The sequence below is a fragment of the Eptatretus burgeri genome, chromosome 7 (assembly GCF_056783735.1).
Source record: "Eptatretus burgeri isolate ZD-2024b chromosome 7, Ebu_testis_v1, whole genome shotgun sequence".
Taxonomy (NCBI): Eukaryota; Metazoa; Chordata; class Myxini; order Myxiniformes; family Myxinidae; genus Eptatretus; species Eptatretus burgeri.
Window position 1 is genome coordinate 68,078,275 of NC_140967.1, and position 17,390 is coordinate 68,095,664.

At 41.1% G+C, this 17,390-nt stretch overlaps 1 protein-coding gene across 9 annotated transcripts in view; it reads left to right on the plus strand.

Annotated features, from left to right (window-relative positions):
* Nucleotides 1-17,390, plus strand: part of RIPOR1 (RHO family interacting cell polarization regulator 1) — a 195,355-nt gene that overhangs the window by 90,587 nt on the left and 87,378 nt on the right. For 8 of the 9 annotated variants that reach the window (XM_085888902.1, XM_085888901.1, XM_085888906.1 and 5 more), the window contains 5 exons: nt 6,438-6,540; nt 11,847-12,020; nt 13,184-13,262; nt 13,740-13,763; nt 13,971-14,024. In XM_085888902.1, the coding sequence (XP_085745028.1) occupies nt 6,438-6,540; nt 11,847-12,020; nt 13,184-13,262; nt 13,740-13,763; nt 13,971-14,024 (434 nt within the window). Of the gene's footprint in view, nt 1-3,865; nt 3,951-6,437; nt 6,541-11,846; nt 12,021-13,183; nt 13,263-13,739; nt 13,764-13,970; nt 14,025-17,390 lie in introns of those variants that run through there. The other variant, XM_085888905.1, reaches the window with a different exon arrangement.

A 17,390-nucleotide genomic window follows, 5' to 3' on the forward strand; every position in this document is an offset into this window, starting at 1 on the left:
ATATGTATATGTATATATATGTATATATATATATATATATATATATATATATATATATATATATATATATATATATATAGAGCCTGGTGTTGGCGCAGTGGTTAGGGCAACGGCTTGGGATCCAAAAGGTCCTGAGTTCAAGCCCCGTTGGGCCACTGAATTAATACACTAGGGGGTTGACTCAGCCTGTCATCCTTCCGAGGTTGGCGAAATGAGTACCAGTGTACTGGGCCGGTGTATACCCCGGTTAAAATAGGTGTACCATATCCCTGTGTCGTAAGAGGCGACCAGGGTTGCGTCAGGAAGGGCATCCGGCGTAAAACGTGCCAAATCACTATGCGGATCATACGGATGATCTGCTGTTGCGACCCTTAACGGGAGCAGCCGAAAGAAGAAGATATATATATATATATATATATATATATATATATATATATATATATATATATATATATATATATATATATATATATATATATATATATATATCAATGTTATTCACTTCACCTGTCAGAAATCAAAATGTTTTGGCTCATCAGTGTATATATGTCTTTCGCAGGTTGTGACCACAGTGTGGTCATTTTACTGATGTTATTATGCATGGGTTTGACTTCATCTCAATTTTGTTCCTCCATTTGCAACCGCCTCGAGAAATCAAAATTGTGTGCTCGTTATAAATGTGCAAAAAATGTGATCATATTCTATACACATATGTAGGATTTAAATTTATGTTTTTATTTGTGATTGGACTCTACTTCTGTCAAAAGAGACATTGCATGCAATCCTGTGGCTACAGTTTATTTAATTTCCAATCTTTTTTAGCTAACTTGGAAGCTGGAGTTGGCAAATACTTTTTTGGAAAATGCAGACTTTGTCATCCAGTTTGTATTCAACGATATATTATGAACACCTGGCCTAGAAAACTTCATCCTGAGGTCAAGGCAATGGATGTGGGGTACTTATTTTTGTTTGGACACACGTGGACATAGAAACTTATCTATCACCCATTGCCTGGTGATTGAACACATTTTATTGTAGAAGAACATGTTCTGATGGAAATGCGCTTACAAGTTTGACACTGGACATTTTATTTTCCACATTAATTCACCAATGGAAATGTTTCATCCCTATTTATCTGTATTCAGCAGTCTCACTTTAGCTTGGAAGCATTTAATGAGTGGCTTTTTACCACTCTGCATTTCATTGTTGTTCAACAAGAAAAAGATCAGGAACTGTATCGCATGTGTTTTCAAATCGACGGGTTTTCTTGGCATTGATGCATTATGTCAGGAAAAGATTACCCGAGCTCTCCAACTTGTACATATTCTCCATTTCTGGTCTATTGAGCTTATATTACTGCTCATGTATGATGAACTGAAATGTCCTAAATCCAATGGATTATTTATGGCCCATAATAGAACAGATGCATCTTAATTACCATAGTTCAAATCTCCAGTTGTCAAGAAAAATAAACATGTCAAAATAGAGATGGGTCTCTTGATACGAATTATTTGGAAGATTAAAAAAAAAAATTGGTTTCACCTCTGTTTTACTTTTTAAAATGAAAACCACATTAAAAAAAACCAAAAAACCTTTTTCATCATCAGTGAGATAACTGAAATGTGGATTGCAAGGACCTTTGATGTATTTTGCTCAAAGAAAGGAAACAGATTTTCACATTTTAAAGATTTAAAGAAATTGTGTGTATGTTTACTTTTGTTTGATGTGTTTATTTTCTTCAAAAGTTGAGTGCAGGGGTAGAATTTTCTGAATTTTGTTTCAAATATGACATTCCACGTGTTTGAAGTGAAAATAAAGCAACTTCCACTCATACCTTGCTATAGATTAAAAGCTATCCTTATGTATCTGGTAAATCCTTGCAGTGTAGAATACTCCTTCCTTTTGGAGGGGATGTTACACCACTTGGTTGAGGTTACTGATCACGTCCCATCTATATCCAGGCTTGAACATTAAAGAGGCCATGACAATACCGTACTTGAAAACGAGTCACTCGGTCATTATGTCATCTAATGGTTGTTATTCGACATGACCTGCCCTCGAATATCACCTTTTTGCACATTCACTCTCATTCAAATCGGCAAATAAACAATTTCTGTCTTTGTGATTACTGCCTACCTGAATGTGTGCTTGTGATAGTCACTCAGTGCTCAAAGATGTGGCAAGTACACGCTTGCGTTCATATGCTTCAAACTAATTTCACTGGTTAAATGGTTATGGTTCGTATTGTTTGTAATACCACGAAGATTGCTGCTGGATTTTTCCACTGTCTGCATCATCGTACTTAAAGCAGGGGTTAATGCTGATGGTGATCTTTGCGGTTTTAATGCAATAGTGACTGCCAAGCATCAATGTAGCCATTTAGGCTTGTTCCTTGGGGGTTTAGATGAGATTATTTTCTAATGTACCAATAGAAAACACAATGTGTGTTTGTGTATTTGTCTGTCCCCCTTAATAAAGATGATTTAATAAGGGTTTTAAAGGCCAGTCTTTTAACATGACAGTGTGTTCACTATGGTCTATTTTCCAAGGCAAAAAAAGAACTTGAAAACCATTTTTCATAAAAGAGTAGTTACATCACTTCCTTTGGAATTATAGATGGTGACTTGCAACTGGACCTTATGGGTGGTGTACAGAAGCGTTTTCTGAAATAACAATAAATACAAGGCACGGGGAGGTGTAATTCACTGCATGTGATGAGACGCATGCGTAGTAAAACGAGTGTTCATTTATGTCTGTAGGATGTCTCATAAAACATAGGGGCAATACCCCTGGCACTCACCTGGTAGCGGACATAAGATAACCAGGGAACCACTGATAGGCGTAGATGACCCACAAAATATGTAACGGAGAAGAAAGTAAATACCTATGGATTTTTTTTTTTTTTAATGCCATGAACAAACTTTAGTACATCACGTCAAGCGTGACGTCACGTCAAGGTGGCGGTCAAGTTTCATCGGAATTGTGTGTGTAGTTTCAGAGAAGTTACAACTATTTGTGGACAGACAGATGGATGGACGATGCACCATCCCATAAGCTCCCTGGAACTACATTCCAGGTGAGGTAATAAAGGAGATAAAAGCACCTTACTCTCGGCCAAGGCTTCAGACTTTGGCATGCTCACGAGGCTGTACCATCAAAATGAAATGTCCCAGATGATAAAGAAATTAGGGTCACATTTGTTCATGTAGTGTTTTAAAATAACACTTTTTTTTTTTCCTTGTTACAAATTGAAACATCATATCTTCCAGTTTCCTTGAATATTTAGAATAAAATAATTCCAATCCGTCATTTTTGATGGACTTTCATATTCGTCTTCGATAATACATATTTTTGCATTCTCAAGAGAGTTTGGATGCTTTAGGATTACCTTTGCTTCTTCGTCTCAAAGAATCTTTCATTTTTCTTCCTTTTAGTTTGCTTTCAGGAGCGGCAACAACAACCAGACAGCCAATCTCTAAAAGTGTGCACTTGCAAGGTTGTGAATATTTCAAAACATTTTTTTTATTTTGTATTTAATATTTAAGGAACAATGCTTCAAACAAATCCAAATTTATGATTAAGGCAATTGAGAATTTGTAGCAAAAACATGTAGGCATTTCCTTTGTATCCACAATGGTTAAAACTACTAAAACCCCATTTGTTCAGCTGAGCAGTATATTTTCCTCTAATAAGGCTTGAGTCCACTTTTTGGGGAATGTAAGTGCACTCAGGTGATACCAGGCCAATGTCTGGCCAGTTTATGGGATGGTGACTTTAATGCTTCCCCTGGTTTCCACTGGTGCTGAGAATTTGGTCATTTCCTTCCTGTCCCTCCTATCGGGCGAGAGACGAAGGCACTGATGACTCAAAGGGGGGCGAGCAGTTGCTTGCAGCAGCACTCAATAAATTAACCTGGTGACTTGACGACAGGTGTTGACTTCTCAAAGCAAGTATGTTATTTTTGTTTTTCTTTTGTTCATGATTCATAGTTATCATTATTTGTGAAGTGGTTTTGATGGTGATGACCGTCGATGATGATGATGGTGATGACGATTTTGAAGCTTATTCATAACATTTGCGTTTGGTTTAAACTTGAAACGACTCTGCTTTGGCAATGAACGTTCAACAATATAACAATACTGTATACTTGTTGACGTGACAACTTGATGCGCGATAAGATATTGACTTTCGTGTTCCATGTTAAAATGACTCGAAAAATTATCTTGCGAACCTGTCAAATTGTAGGCTCTGGGCTGGTTCCACGGATCCGATCCCATCTTTCTGTGCTACCACTCCTTCAAGCTCTGCAGTATAAATAACATTGCTTTCATGATACCACTCTACCTTCAAGTGTGTGCTCCTGCCTCTGAGCTCGTATCACTGTATTTGCTCTCACTGCTATACCCCTGTCTGTAAATAATGTTCTGGTTACTGACAAAAATTATCTTTACAGTTGTTGGCAGTTGTGAAGAGTTGCATATTATGTCTTTTATCTCACTTTTCAGTATGTCTCCTATTGTTTGGGTAAATAATAGCTCTGAGAAAATGTTTTGCGCTATCGTTTTATTTATTTATTTTGGTTTTTGTTTTGGTGTTAATTCCCTCTGTCCTGGTGTTTGCTTTAACAGAGACTAATAAACTTTTGTTGTTATATTGGTGGTATTTACCCCCCCCACGCAGTTTTTTTTTTTGTTAACTCTTCACACAAATTCTCTTGAGTTTTGATCATATCATTCAGGCTTGCTTGCAAAATAAGCGTCGTCTTTGTTTCCCTTTATCATTGCAGAAGAGCAAAGTAGGACCAAATCTGAAAACCTTTGTTTCACATTGACTGCTTTGAATTGTTTGTTTTTGCATGTAAGGCAGCATTCCAGCTTTACAGAATGTGGTATCTTTTCACTGAAGGCCAAAGCAAGTGCACATCTGATGGCTTCTTATATTTTCTGGCTTCATAGCTATGCTTGCCATGATGCTAAAATATATATATATATATACATATATATATATATATATATATATACATATATATATATATACATACATACATACATACATACATACATACATACATACATACATACATAACTCGATTGAAAAACATCTACCGTACTGGCTACTTGAACATCTTTCGCTTTCCCAACCATACCAAGTTGGTATGGGCAAAGTCGTCACCCCCCTCTTCACCGCACGTGATCATTGAACGTTTTTTTTGTTAATTTTTTTAATATTATGATTATATTATTAATAATTTATATTCTTTATGCTTCATTGTTTTTTGCCATCATTTTAGCTCGAATTTTTTGGCTGTCTAATTATTATTGCTTTCTCATTCTATTCTGCTGTAACAAAAGAATGATTTCCTCTTTATAATGTAGAGTTGAAGTGCATTTAAGGTAGATTTTTCTTTTTTGAGGAGCGGTGGGTGTTGGCCCTCTCAGATTCTGATGTTCTGTCAACGCTAGCTGCACCAATACAACAGCAGCTGTTGTAGATCGGACAATGGGAGGAATTAACCTTCAGTGATCCTTCCATTTAAACTTCATCAAAGGCATTAATATCTGGTTGGATCCACTGAAGGTTGAATAACTGCCCATATTGTTCCAAATATAATCGATAGTCTCAAGTCGATTCCCAACTGGAGGATGCAGTGATTATCATCAATGTGCTGTATGCTTGTGGCCTTCCAGTTTTTGATGCTTTATTGAGTTCACACAAGCAGGAACTTTGATACAACAGCCGCTTTTTGTGACTGGAAACAAAGCAAACGCTGTAAAGGAAAAACGATCGCCCCAGTTTAATCTGCCATTCCCGGGCTGAGTGTCCCAACCCTCTGCTCAGACCAAGATGGAAAGTATGTGCTCACTAGCACACTAAAACAAAGGCTGAGAGAACATGTTTCTGGAAAGGGAACATCTTGGGCAAACCCTGGGCCAAGCAATTGGTTGATGGTTCACTTTTTTCCCATTACTATGCCTGCAGCTGCACAAGGGCCTTGAGTGGTCACACCACACCTGATTGTCTTTCCATCCCTGGAATAATTCCAATGGTTGATTCATGCCAAAGTTTACTTTTGACTGTTTTTTGTTCTGGCTTCACACCGATCAGCCCGACCTTTGGTTGCCGTAACCGTCGGCGCTGTTGTTCATGAACCCCACAACTCTGGACCTTGCAATTTAACATGATTTCCTGTCATCATATTGTCATGTGCAGCTTATGTTATTGTGTTCTCATCCTGATGTAGTTTATTTATTGCACATTTAATCTGCATTGGCATGGTATTTGGTTTGTCTGTGCACCCTTGTCCTACCCTCATGCTGTTTGTTTGAAGATAGAGCTACATTTGGAAATTCAGCCCTGCGCCATTTTGAGTAGCATATAACAGCTGGGTTTTTTTTTTCAGGCATTTCCTGCTTTTTAACATTGCAATTTGTTTTCAGGTTTTGGCTGGAGCAAATCAGAAATGTCGGTGACTCTCCGGGTACAGCCAACAAGACGAGCTGCTGTGGTGAGGTGCCAGTCCATGGCGAGCTTCAGTGACAGGTAAGCACATGATTGTAGTTTCTTCCACGGGAGGTTTGTGTGAGACTATCACCCCATTGTGATAACTTCCTTTTGCAGACTTCTATGCCCATCTTTTCTTTGAATCACGACTGATTTGTGCATTTGATTGTTTTTATTAATTGCAGGATGTGCTTGCTGGTTGCTATGAATCGATGCACTGATGTTGGTAACATGTTGATAAACTGAATGGTTGGTTTTAAGCAAGTGCTACATAACCCTTGTGTTTTTACATACATGAGCTAAAGTGACATTTCTGTTAGTAGAACAAGGTCAAGCTGTATTGCAAAGAGTATCGCGTTTGTTGTTTCGTATACAAGGGAACAAAGGGAAGAGTTTTGGTTGGTGCTAGGATGTCGGAGGAGTTCAGTGTAAACATCGGTTTGAGGTTGGGAAGCGCTGTCAGCCCACTCGTGTTTACCATGGTGATGGAGCTGCAAAGCATGAGGGTAAAAATGAAATGTATTCTGGGGAGGATGTTGTATGCAGATCATCTGGCTGTTGTGGCAGAGGGTAAGCGGTACACGTAGGAGGGGGGAGTGGAAGAAAGCATTCGGGAAGCATGGATTGAAGATGAGTATGGAGAAGACTGAGGTGATATGGATCAGACAGCAGAGAAACTAAATTAATATCAGCTTAGAGGGGATGTAGATCAGACATGGAAATAGGTTTGAGTATCTGGGGCGATCACTGACTGGGGATATGGTAGTTCGGTGTCAGATGTGCGGAGTAGGCTACATGTGTGTGTGCGCGAATGCGTGGATGAGGGTGGAGGGATTGATGACAGACAGAAAGACGTCAAGGCAATTGAAAAGGAAAGTTTTGGTGTCTTGCGTGATGTCCGCCTATCTTTATGGTCTGGGTACAGTGGCACTGACAGAGAGACAACAACAACAGAGGCTGTTGGTTTGTGAGAAAACTGGGTCAGGAGGATTTCAGGAGTGAAGAGGGTGGACAGAAGGCGGATGGATGAACTGAGGGAGGAGATTGGTGTGCAAGTAAGCTTGATGGGGAGATTGATAAAAAGCCGGCTGAAGTGGACTGGTCACTTGGTGAAGAATGGGGAAGTGAGAATGGCAAAGAGAGCAGATAGGTTGAGGAAGCAAAATGGGAGGAAAATAGGTATATCACAGTTGAGCTGGGGAGATTGTGTGAGGAGGGACATCAATAAGGTAGGGGTAGTTGGACAATGGAGAGTTGGCTGAGGACAAAGGGAAGTGGAAAAGTATCATGGTCAAGGCAAGACAGAACCTTGCTACAATTGCACCCTCACCTCTTATCTAGGGATGAGAAGGAGAAGAAGAATATGTACATTGTATTGTGTGTGCATTCTGCAAGAATCTAGATTATTTGGCTTTGACTGTTGATGTTGGTGCTAATAAGGTGCTTTGTTGACTGTAATTACCAATTCAAATACACCTGTTTTGTGGTCCAGGGGAAAGCTATTGTGTTTGCTGTGGAACATTTATTTTACTCATTTTTTTTAAATCCAAAGTCAAGGCTCATGGAATAGCTAGAACACAGAATAGATCAGGATGCAACAGAACAAAAGGAACATTAGAAAGAGAGGGGTGGAGACTCATAAGAACCAGGGTTGAGATACAAAATAGAGGAAGACTTGGACAAATAAATGATGGGAAGAATGAGGGGTAGGAGAGGACGTGTGGGGTGGACAAGATGGAAGTGAACTCTAAGGAAGAAAAGAGGAGGGCCTGGGGGCAGGGGGATTCATGGGAGTAGAAAAGATCATGGTTTTGGATGGAGGATGATCTGAGATGGTGAACAGCTGTCTTTATGACCTGAAGGGAGGAATGAGATTGAAGAGAATGTGGAAGTTGGTGCTGAAGATGGGGTGAAAAGAACAAATGATTGGAGGCGAGCAGTGATTCTGGATTTTGGGAGTTTTACCAGAAGAGGTTTCTAGTGGAACGTGTCCACCCTGCAGAAACTTGGAGGAGGGAGGGAGGGACAAAGTACGGAAAGAGCCGAGGATGCAAGACCAGGTAGGAGGCAGTCGCGAAAGTTGAACTGAATATATATATATATATATATATATATATATATATATATATATATATATATATATATATATATATATATATATATATATATATATTGTTGTAGATTTCTGCCCGCCGGTGTGCGAGCGACCGCGTTTAGCCAATGGCGGCCGTCTCGCCCACCGAACAGACAATCTCGTCGCAGCCTTCCGGATCAAGTGCCAGAATCCCGCTACGGGTGTGTTTTGAGCACACCACAGCCTAGTCAACACTCTACCCACACGCTACAGGGTCAATCGCCGAATTGTCGATATACCTAATTAATCGCGCAGACAAACTACCGAGAGACTGTACCTCAACGGGGCCCGCTTGAAACGAGCCGCTTAAGCAGCTCGCTCCGTTTTGGGATAACCGAGCGGGGTTTTATCGCAAGGCTCCGTTGGACCCGATTCTATTATCGGTTATTTAACAACCAACTATATTCCGAGTGCAATATGGCAGTTCAATTAGGGAAAGAACGCAACAAACGAGTGAACATTTGAACAAGCACATTTATTTACAAAGCACACGTAAACAGTGATGCAGTCATGCAGGTATGCAATTATGCAAGGCAAGACACGCATGCAGTTTGCAATCGAAAAAGGCAAAACAAAAGCACGCATGCAAAAGAGCTACTACCGTCTATCTATTATGTACACAATGCACTTAACAACAGGTTTACTTACGGACATGGCGCCACAACGTTCATGCAAAGAAACAAAGGAAAAACCCCATCAAAGACAAGGGGGTAGACTGGACCTCTTGGGGTCTTTATAAGCACGGAGCCGTGTAGACCGCAAAGGCTCTGAGAGGCCGGGCTGGTTACCTTCACCCTCGTGGTGACTCGCTCGGGTGACCCTCGACGTCCCCTCTCCAGCGACGCACGGTACGGCAGGCCGCGCGCCTTGGCTCCGCTGCACTCCGCTCTCTCCAGCTCCCTACCGCGGCTCCACACACTGCCCACAACTCTGACACAACTCTTTTCCCTCTCCTCCACACACAACAACTGCAACCTTGCGTTCAGCGCGCCCTTTTATCTCGAACCCCGCCTGCCTCGATCTCTCCCGCCCCTTGTTCCAGCACGCACGGGAAACTTCCAGAAGCAGGGCGTTTTTTCTCTTCGATCGGGGCCTTTCTTTGCCTTTTCTAGGGCGTCGTTGCTTCACGTTCCTCTCGCAGGATTTGTCGTTGGGGGAGGGGTGAGGCTGTCGTCCGTTCTCCCCCCACGAATGCTAGGCTTCCCGCAACCGTGTGCCGAGGTGGAAACGCGGTGGTGGTTATGGTGGTTGTTGTAATGGTGGCGTGGCTGGCGTTTTCTGGTGGTCGTGAGGGTGGTGTGGTTGGGTGGTTGTGGTTAAGGTGGTTGTTGAGAAGGTGGTTGTTCTGAAGGTGGTTGTGGAGAAGGTGGTTGTGGTGGTTGAAATGCGGTTGGTCCAAAATAACGATAGCAAAAGTAAAAACGGTTAACTCAAAGATCACAGCTCGGCACACGAATAATTGCCCATTAAACATCAGTGGGGAAATCTATCTGAACACAGACTTATCGACATAACTGATATAAGGACCTATATGGTGCTCTGCGAATTTCCACAGCCGTAACAATATATATGTATATTGTATATATATATATATATATATATATATATATATATATATATATATATATATATATATATTTATGTAAATATATTTATATATATATATTTATGTATATGAATATGTGTGTATGTGGGCTCTTTTCTTTTGCTGGATCCAGAGTCGGCGACTTGCACAGAGTGACTGGCACCCTGAATCAAAAGGACTACCGCAGCATTTTACAATGCCATGCAATACCCTCTGGTCTACGCCTAGTTGGTCGGGTTCATCCTCCAGCAAGATAACGACCCAAAACATACCTCCAGGCTATGTCAGAACTACCTTAGAAGAAGAGAACAAGATGGTCGGCTTCAAATCATGGAATGGCCAGCACAGTCTCCAGATTTAAACCCCATCAAGCTGGTTTGGGATGAACTGGACAGAAGGGTAAAAACAAAGCAACCTACAAGTGCAACACATTTGTGGGAACTTCTGCAACAGAGTTGGGAAGAACTTTCCGAACAATATTTGATTTCCATTGTGGAAAGAATGCCACGCGTATGTTCGGCTGGTATATCTGCAAGAGGTGGCTACTTTGATGAGTCAAAAATTTAGATAAAATTTTGTTCAACAAAACAATTCCACGATTTTTTTTTTTATCAGCAATTGTTTATTTGTTCTGTGCTTTAATTCCGAGTGCATTGAAACATTGAACTGCTTAAATTTCAGTAAAAACTGAAAAAATGTGGGTGTTCTAAAACTTTTGACCGGTAGTGTATATATTTAAGTTTATCAATTTATTTATTTATATATTTTTCTTTCAAAAATACTCCCCAGTACTTACTGATGAACCTCTGAAAGTTTGACGAAGATCTGTTTGACCATCTCTGGGAACAATGGTGACTCAGACAGACAGACAAACATCTCGTAGTACTGTTTGGACTATAGATTATGGTTAATTGCTGCGAGTTTTGTGGTACAAATAAAAGGTATGCTCCATCTTCTGAGTTGGGGGAAAGGAACAAAAAATATATAATGTAAACTAAGATCACCAATTTGAATTTGTGACCATTTATACAGTATGATCCCTGGAATATATCTGCTTGAATTATCAAGAGTCGACTGTACATGTTAGAGCTAATTTTGAGAGAGATATTAATTAGTAGATGCAACTCAGATCAAATAACCCAGATGAAAGGGGCCATCTGCACATTGCATAAAAAAAACAGTGAAGCTTCTGACTGCATTCCCTTCTTCCTGGTATGTCTCAGACATTCCCCACCCTTCCACTCCTCCTGCTCCTGCAGTATTTCTTCACCATACCTTTCTGCTTAGATTCCCCTCCTTTACAAAAAAACTTTTGCTTCCCCTTTCTCTGCCTTCTCTTCCTTCTTATGAACTTTTTCTCAATTTAATCCTTCCCCCATCTTTGTGCATGTAATGTGAAAATGGCCCCTTTCCAAATTTTTTTATTAACCTGACCGTACAAACTTCCCATATTCTATTTTGGAAATTGATCGCTGACTGAAGTGCTACAGCTTTTTTTTTTCGTTTTCCCTGTTGTTTTCGTTTTTCCTGTTGGACCTTGTCATAATGTGAACAGTTGTAGTACAATATCTTTGGCAACACCCCTGGTGATACAACTGCTCGTCCAAATTGGCAACTTCTTTACAGGCTTGTCATCGTTCCGACATCAGCTGGCCAGACAGTTCTCTCAAAAGGCCGAGGAACAGCCCGTGGAGCAAGCAGGATGTTTGCATCCGGTGGCCGAACAACAAGCAGCAGTCCACGGCTCCCCCAACCTAATAGGGTCGATGCTGTGTACACTGCATTCAAGGCAGGCCTAAGGTGGGTGTTCAAGTCACTCTGAAGCTGTTTTGCATATTTTTTTGCTGTTATCCAGTTCAGGGTCTGCTGCACATGGATGTTGGATCAGTAATTCATCCTTCCACTCATTTCCTCTTTCCTCCTTGAGAGTTTGCTTCTGTATCCATCTTGTCCACCTCTTGCGTCCTTCCCCAGCCCTCGTTGCTCCCCACATCCCTTATTGGTCCAAGTCTCCTTATATTTTGTCCCTCAACCATGCTGTTGATGTGCTCCCCCACCCCCCCCCCCCTTTCTACTGTTCCTTTTGTTCTGTTAAGTCTTGATCCATTCTATGTTCTGGCTGTTCCACGAACCTCGACGACGTATACAAAAAAACATCTCAGCTGCACGTTAAGCTTTCTTTTTGCTTTTGCTTCTTTCCATTGGATTGACAAATTCTTTATTAGAATATTGTTGTCCCTTTTTCAGCAATTATAGTTGCTATCCTTTTTACTTTCATCTGGAGTGATTTTGTAAAGTACAGTACTCTGATATGTTATTTTAGCAGATTTCAAACTTTAATTTGTAAGTTTGCAACTGTGCCATTTCTTTCAAGTGCTGGTGATTGATTCTTGCTTTTTGGAATGCAGTTTTCCATTCAGGGATTATCGGAAATCTTGTTTTATTAACCGCGTTCTATCTCTTGAAGTATGTTTTAGATTTGTGACAAGCTAAACAGTCTCCTCCAGACCTTCCATTTTTCATCCTGTTTGCCTACGCACAATGCGGTATCCTTTCAGAGCCTTGTTTACCTTTCCTCCCCACTTTTGTTGCTTTGGTGTTGGCCAGGCTAACCTTTGTTCCCATATTCCTTTCCATTCCTCAAAATGGTTCGGACTCTCATTTAGCTGTGCGTTTGTCTAATGTCTTCACTTGGTGTTCTGCCAAGATTGATGTGCATTTCTTAGATCTTTTCAGCAAAATTGCATTTACATTCTCTGCTGTGTACCATAAAAATTATTTTCAGTAAAATATAGTTAGAAACCTGTGGTTTATGGATTTTGTGGTGTTTGTCTGATAATAGTAATATGAATACCAATGTGCTCATCATCATTATTATTGAAGACAAAACAATTGAGTGGAAGTGCCTTGCAACAAGTGGACATGTAAGCCAACTGAACCACTTGGCCTGATTTGTTTTCCAGTGATTTCTTGAGAATGCATCATTCTGAGCTGGAGAACCTCTCGGGTCAGCAGAAGATCATGAAGAGAAATTCCCGCTTGGTTAGTATGACAGTCACTTTCTGTCAAGGTCATGAAAAAAATATTATTCTAGCAGTGCACTCATGGAAGTGGAGGATCACTTTGTGAAAAATGGAATTGTGATAAAGCTGTTTAATGATGAAACAAAACACGAGGGAAATCAAATGTAGTGCATTTTGGATGATGCTTTGAGCTGTGAGATTCCTCTGGGATATTTGAGGGTGAAGCAGAATAAGTCCTCTGCTGCACCAGGGCTGGGTCCCTGATTCCAAGGAAAGCACACTCAGATTCCCACGAGCATTCCACTGGGCTTGGCTGCCATTGTAAAAGGGTCAATCGAGTCTGATGTCGCCAAGCTTGGAGTGGTTAAAAACTCTTTTTTCGGTGCTCAGTTTGGCAGCTTGTATGTTCAATGCAGTTGTCAAATATGTTGTTGTAAAACGTATGAATGTATGCAAGTTGTTAATATGGATATTTTCCTTCCTTCCCGCTGTCCAGGGATTTTTGTACGATTTGGACAAGGTAAGCATGGTCATTTCGTGGATCTAGATATAGCTTTGCTGTAAATTTTTACAAAGCATGAGACATTGTTTCACCTTTTCTTGATTTATGGATGGAAAAGTGTTTCAAAGTTGTCTGGTGAAAGCACGTGATGGATATCAACTAACCTTTTATTTGGCATGTTACCCAGTTTAAATATTTTCCCTTTCTCTGTTTTTCCTCTTGCAGCAAATTAAATCTACAGAGCGCTTCATTCGCCGCCTTGAATTTCATATCAGCAAGGTATTCTTTTTTTCGCAACCATACATCAAACTCATCCACCCTCCCTTCCTTACAAACACTCCTTACCTTTTTTTTTTTCTTCTCCCTCCCTACATGCTCATTCTTGTTGATTCCATCATATCCCTAAGAAGCTGGGTCACCCGATCACAATTGGATTATTTAGACTTTAGGAAACCAACAGGAATATTGATGTTTATAGCTGTAGAAAAACATTAGCGAAATAATGCACCATGGCAATGATGGGCCAAATGGCATCATTTCCTTGTTTGAGGTCAGTTTCTTAATTTTCAGACATTCAAACATACATACATGCAGATAATTCCCTTGTGGGGGAGTGGGGGAGAGGTTTTGTGCCCCTGACCTGACCCTGGGTACCCCCAGTGCATATGCAAAATCTGGTGGAGATTGGGCCAGCTGTGTTTTTCTTATTTTCAGATGTACACACAGAGAATTTCACTGTGGGGGGGGGGGGGGTTGTTGTTGCCTTTGACCTGATCCTAGGTGATCCCAGCACGTATGCAAAATTTGGTGGAGATTGGTCAAGGGGTGTGGAATCTGTATTGCAAAGCAGGACTGTCTGTCTGTCTGTCTGTCCCCAAACTACTCCTTCAGTTTTGGGGCTAGCCCTGCCAAGCTTTCTTTGGAACCTTTTGGGGTCCCAGCGTGTCTCTTAATGTGGGTGGGAGGTTTCTTAAATCTCCTAATACAATTATGATTTTGAGTTTCCACCTGTATGAAACTGCTCTCTCCGCATGTAAACACATTCACAGGTTAGGCATTAGTAGTTTTACCATTTGCTGTTTCGATAATATCTCAATACCATTGTGATTTTGAGTTTCCACCCATACAAAGCTGCTTCTCTCCACATGTAAACTCATTCACAGGTGAGGTTTTGCTATTGCAGTTTTGCAGTTTTGCTATTCACCGCATGTATAAGCATTCACTAGTTTTTATTTGCAAAATCAAAGATTTTTCAAGTCGATTTTGTTATTCTGTCCTTCTGTTTGTCAATCGCCTGCAGGTCGCAATTCTAACCTGATTGTCATGAAACTTTACTGAGTTGTAGAGGTAGTCTCAACCGAGATTGTCTCAATTGTTTTTGAGCTCAAAGGTCATCTTGAGGTCAAATTTCTAAGTCATTTTTTTATCCGATTGACTTGAAAATTAAACAGCAATTGCATCGTGCATTACTAAATTGGGAAACCAAGTATTTTTGAGATTAAAAGGTCAAAGGTCAACTCAAGGGCAAACAACTACAATCATCAATTTTCAACTGAAACATCATCAATTTACATCCTATGGTTCCACACTCACTTGGACGACTCCTTCATATACAGTACCAGTCAAAAGTTTGGAAATACTGACTCGTTAAAGGCTTTTTCTTGATTTTTGTTTTATACCATTTTCTACATTGTAGAATAATAGTGAAGACATCAAAACTATGAAATATCACATATTGAATTCTGTAGTAACCAAAAAAAGTGTTAAACAAATCAAAGTATATTTTATATTTTAGATTCTTCAAAGTAGCCACCCTTTGCCTTGATGACAGCTTTGCACACTCTTGGCATTCTCTCAACCAGCTTCATGAGGTAGTCACCTCAAATATATATGGTTACAATTGTGGGGGTAGATGGAAGAATCTAATAGGGAGAATATCATTGTGTAGAGTTGCTTGATCCGTAGATGAGTAGAAAGCTTCTCGATGTAGTAAGTAGGGAATCTGTGAGCTTAAGTGTTACATGTCACCACACGAGGGGTGGTGCGTTGTTAATTAGCTTGGGGAGTAAGAATATGTTCCCCAGTATGTGATTGCCCTCGGTGATTTTTCCTGATGTTTTTATATTCCAAGATTGGCAATTAAGGTTGGGAACGCGTCCCTGAAACAACAACAAACGGGCAGAAAGCCCACCTTCAAAGGTTTACAACAAGCGAAGTCATGCCCCCGAAGGACGATTGATGGGCGTGACGTCAGAAGCTAGCCGAGCAGGCATAAGCCCGCCTTTCTGGGTTTCGTGGGAGCAGGTCACGCCCAGAGGGAGAGAATAAAATAGGACAGATGAAAGTGGAGTAAAAAGGGTAGGCTGCGCATTTTTAAGAGGATTATAGTGGTGCATTTGGAGAGGCCAAAAAAAAGGAGTGCACAGGAGTGGTTGCGCATGTAAAAGAAGAAGGAGGAGTTGGCTTGGCATTTTGGGAGAGCCTTGATCAGAGTGGAGGTATAAGGTGCATTGTTTCAGAGGCAAGAGTGGAGATTGAGCACACACTGAAGAGTTTGACATGGCCATTGAATCCGTGTTGAGGCAGTTTGGCTCGCCTGGCGAAGTAAGACGCGGCCTTTTGCTTCTGGTTGGGTCGATGAGGACGATCGGAGCACCCGAAGCCGTTACATTGGGGCTTTGAGCCTTTATGTGGAGTGCCACTCGCGGATTGCCTGGCTTGCGTTCATCCCGCTACGAGAGAAGCGCCTTGATTAGAGTTCCACAAGGATCATCTCTGGGCCAACCTTAGTGCAAGAATGATTGAAAGGAGGGCTTTTACCCCACAGCCCGAATTGTGCTAAGGGGTATTGTCGTCACAGGCGTTGTCCGGGCGTCTGTAAACTTTTGGTTTCCGTCAATTTCGAGGAGAACGCCTTGTCCGATTAAATCCATTTTTGCAGGGTATGTTGTGGTTGAGTAGAGGAAGGTTTCTTTCGAAAATGGGTGCCCTGCGATTTTCAATGTGGCCTCTATGGCAGCCATCTTGAAATTAGTTTCCGCCGATTTAGAGGAGAACACCTTGTCCGATTAAATCCATTTTTGCCAGGTGTGTTGGGGATGTGTGGAGGAAGGTTCCTTTCGAAAATGGGCTCACTGCAATTTTAAATGTGGCCCCCACGGCAGTCGTCTTGAAATTGGTTTCCGTCGATTTCGAGGAGAACGCCTTGTCCGATTAAATGCATTTTGCAGGGTGTATTGGGGTTGAGTAGAGGAAGGTTCCTTTCGAAAATGGGCGTGCTGCAATTTTCAGTGTGGCCGCCACGGCAGTCGTAGTGAAATTGGTTTTCGTCAATTTCGAGAACGGCTTGGCTTGTCCGATTAAATTCATTTTTGCAGTGTGTGTGTTGGAGTTGAGTAGAGGAAGGTTCCTTTCGAAAATGGGCGCGCTGCGATTTTCACTTGCTGTCACGGCATTGTGCTGTCTTGGTGCAGCGCCCCTGTGCTGTGCTCCTCCAGGGCGCATCGTCTCTCCGCTATTATGCCCAGTTAACGCACACACATTAATCTCCGAATCTCGGTTGTAGCCTTCAAGGGAGAAGCTTTGCCATCCGTTCAGGTTGGGTTTTAACCCCCTGGCCACGACAATATATATTGTTACGAATTC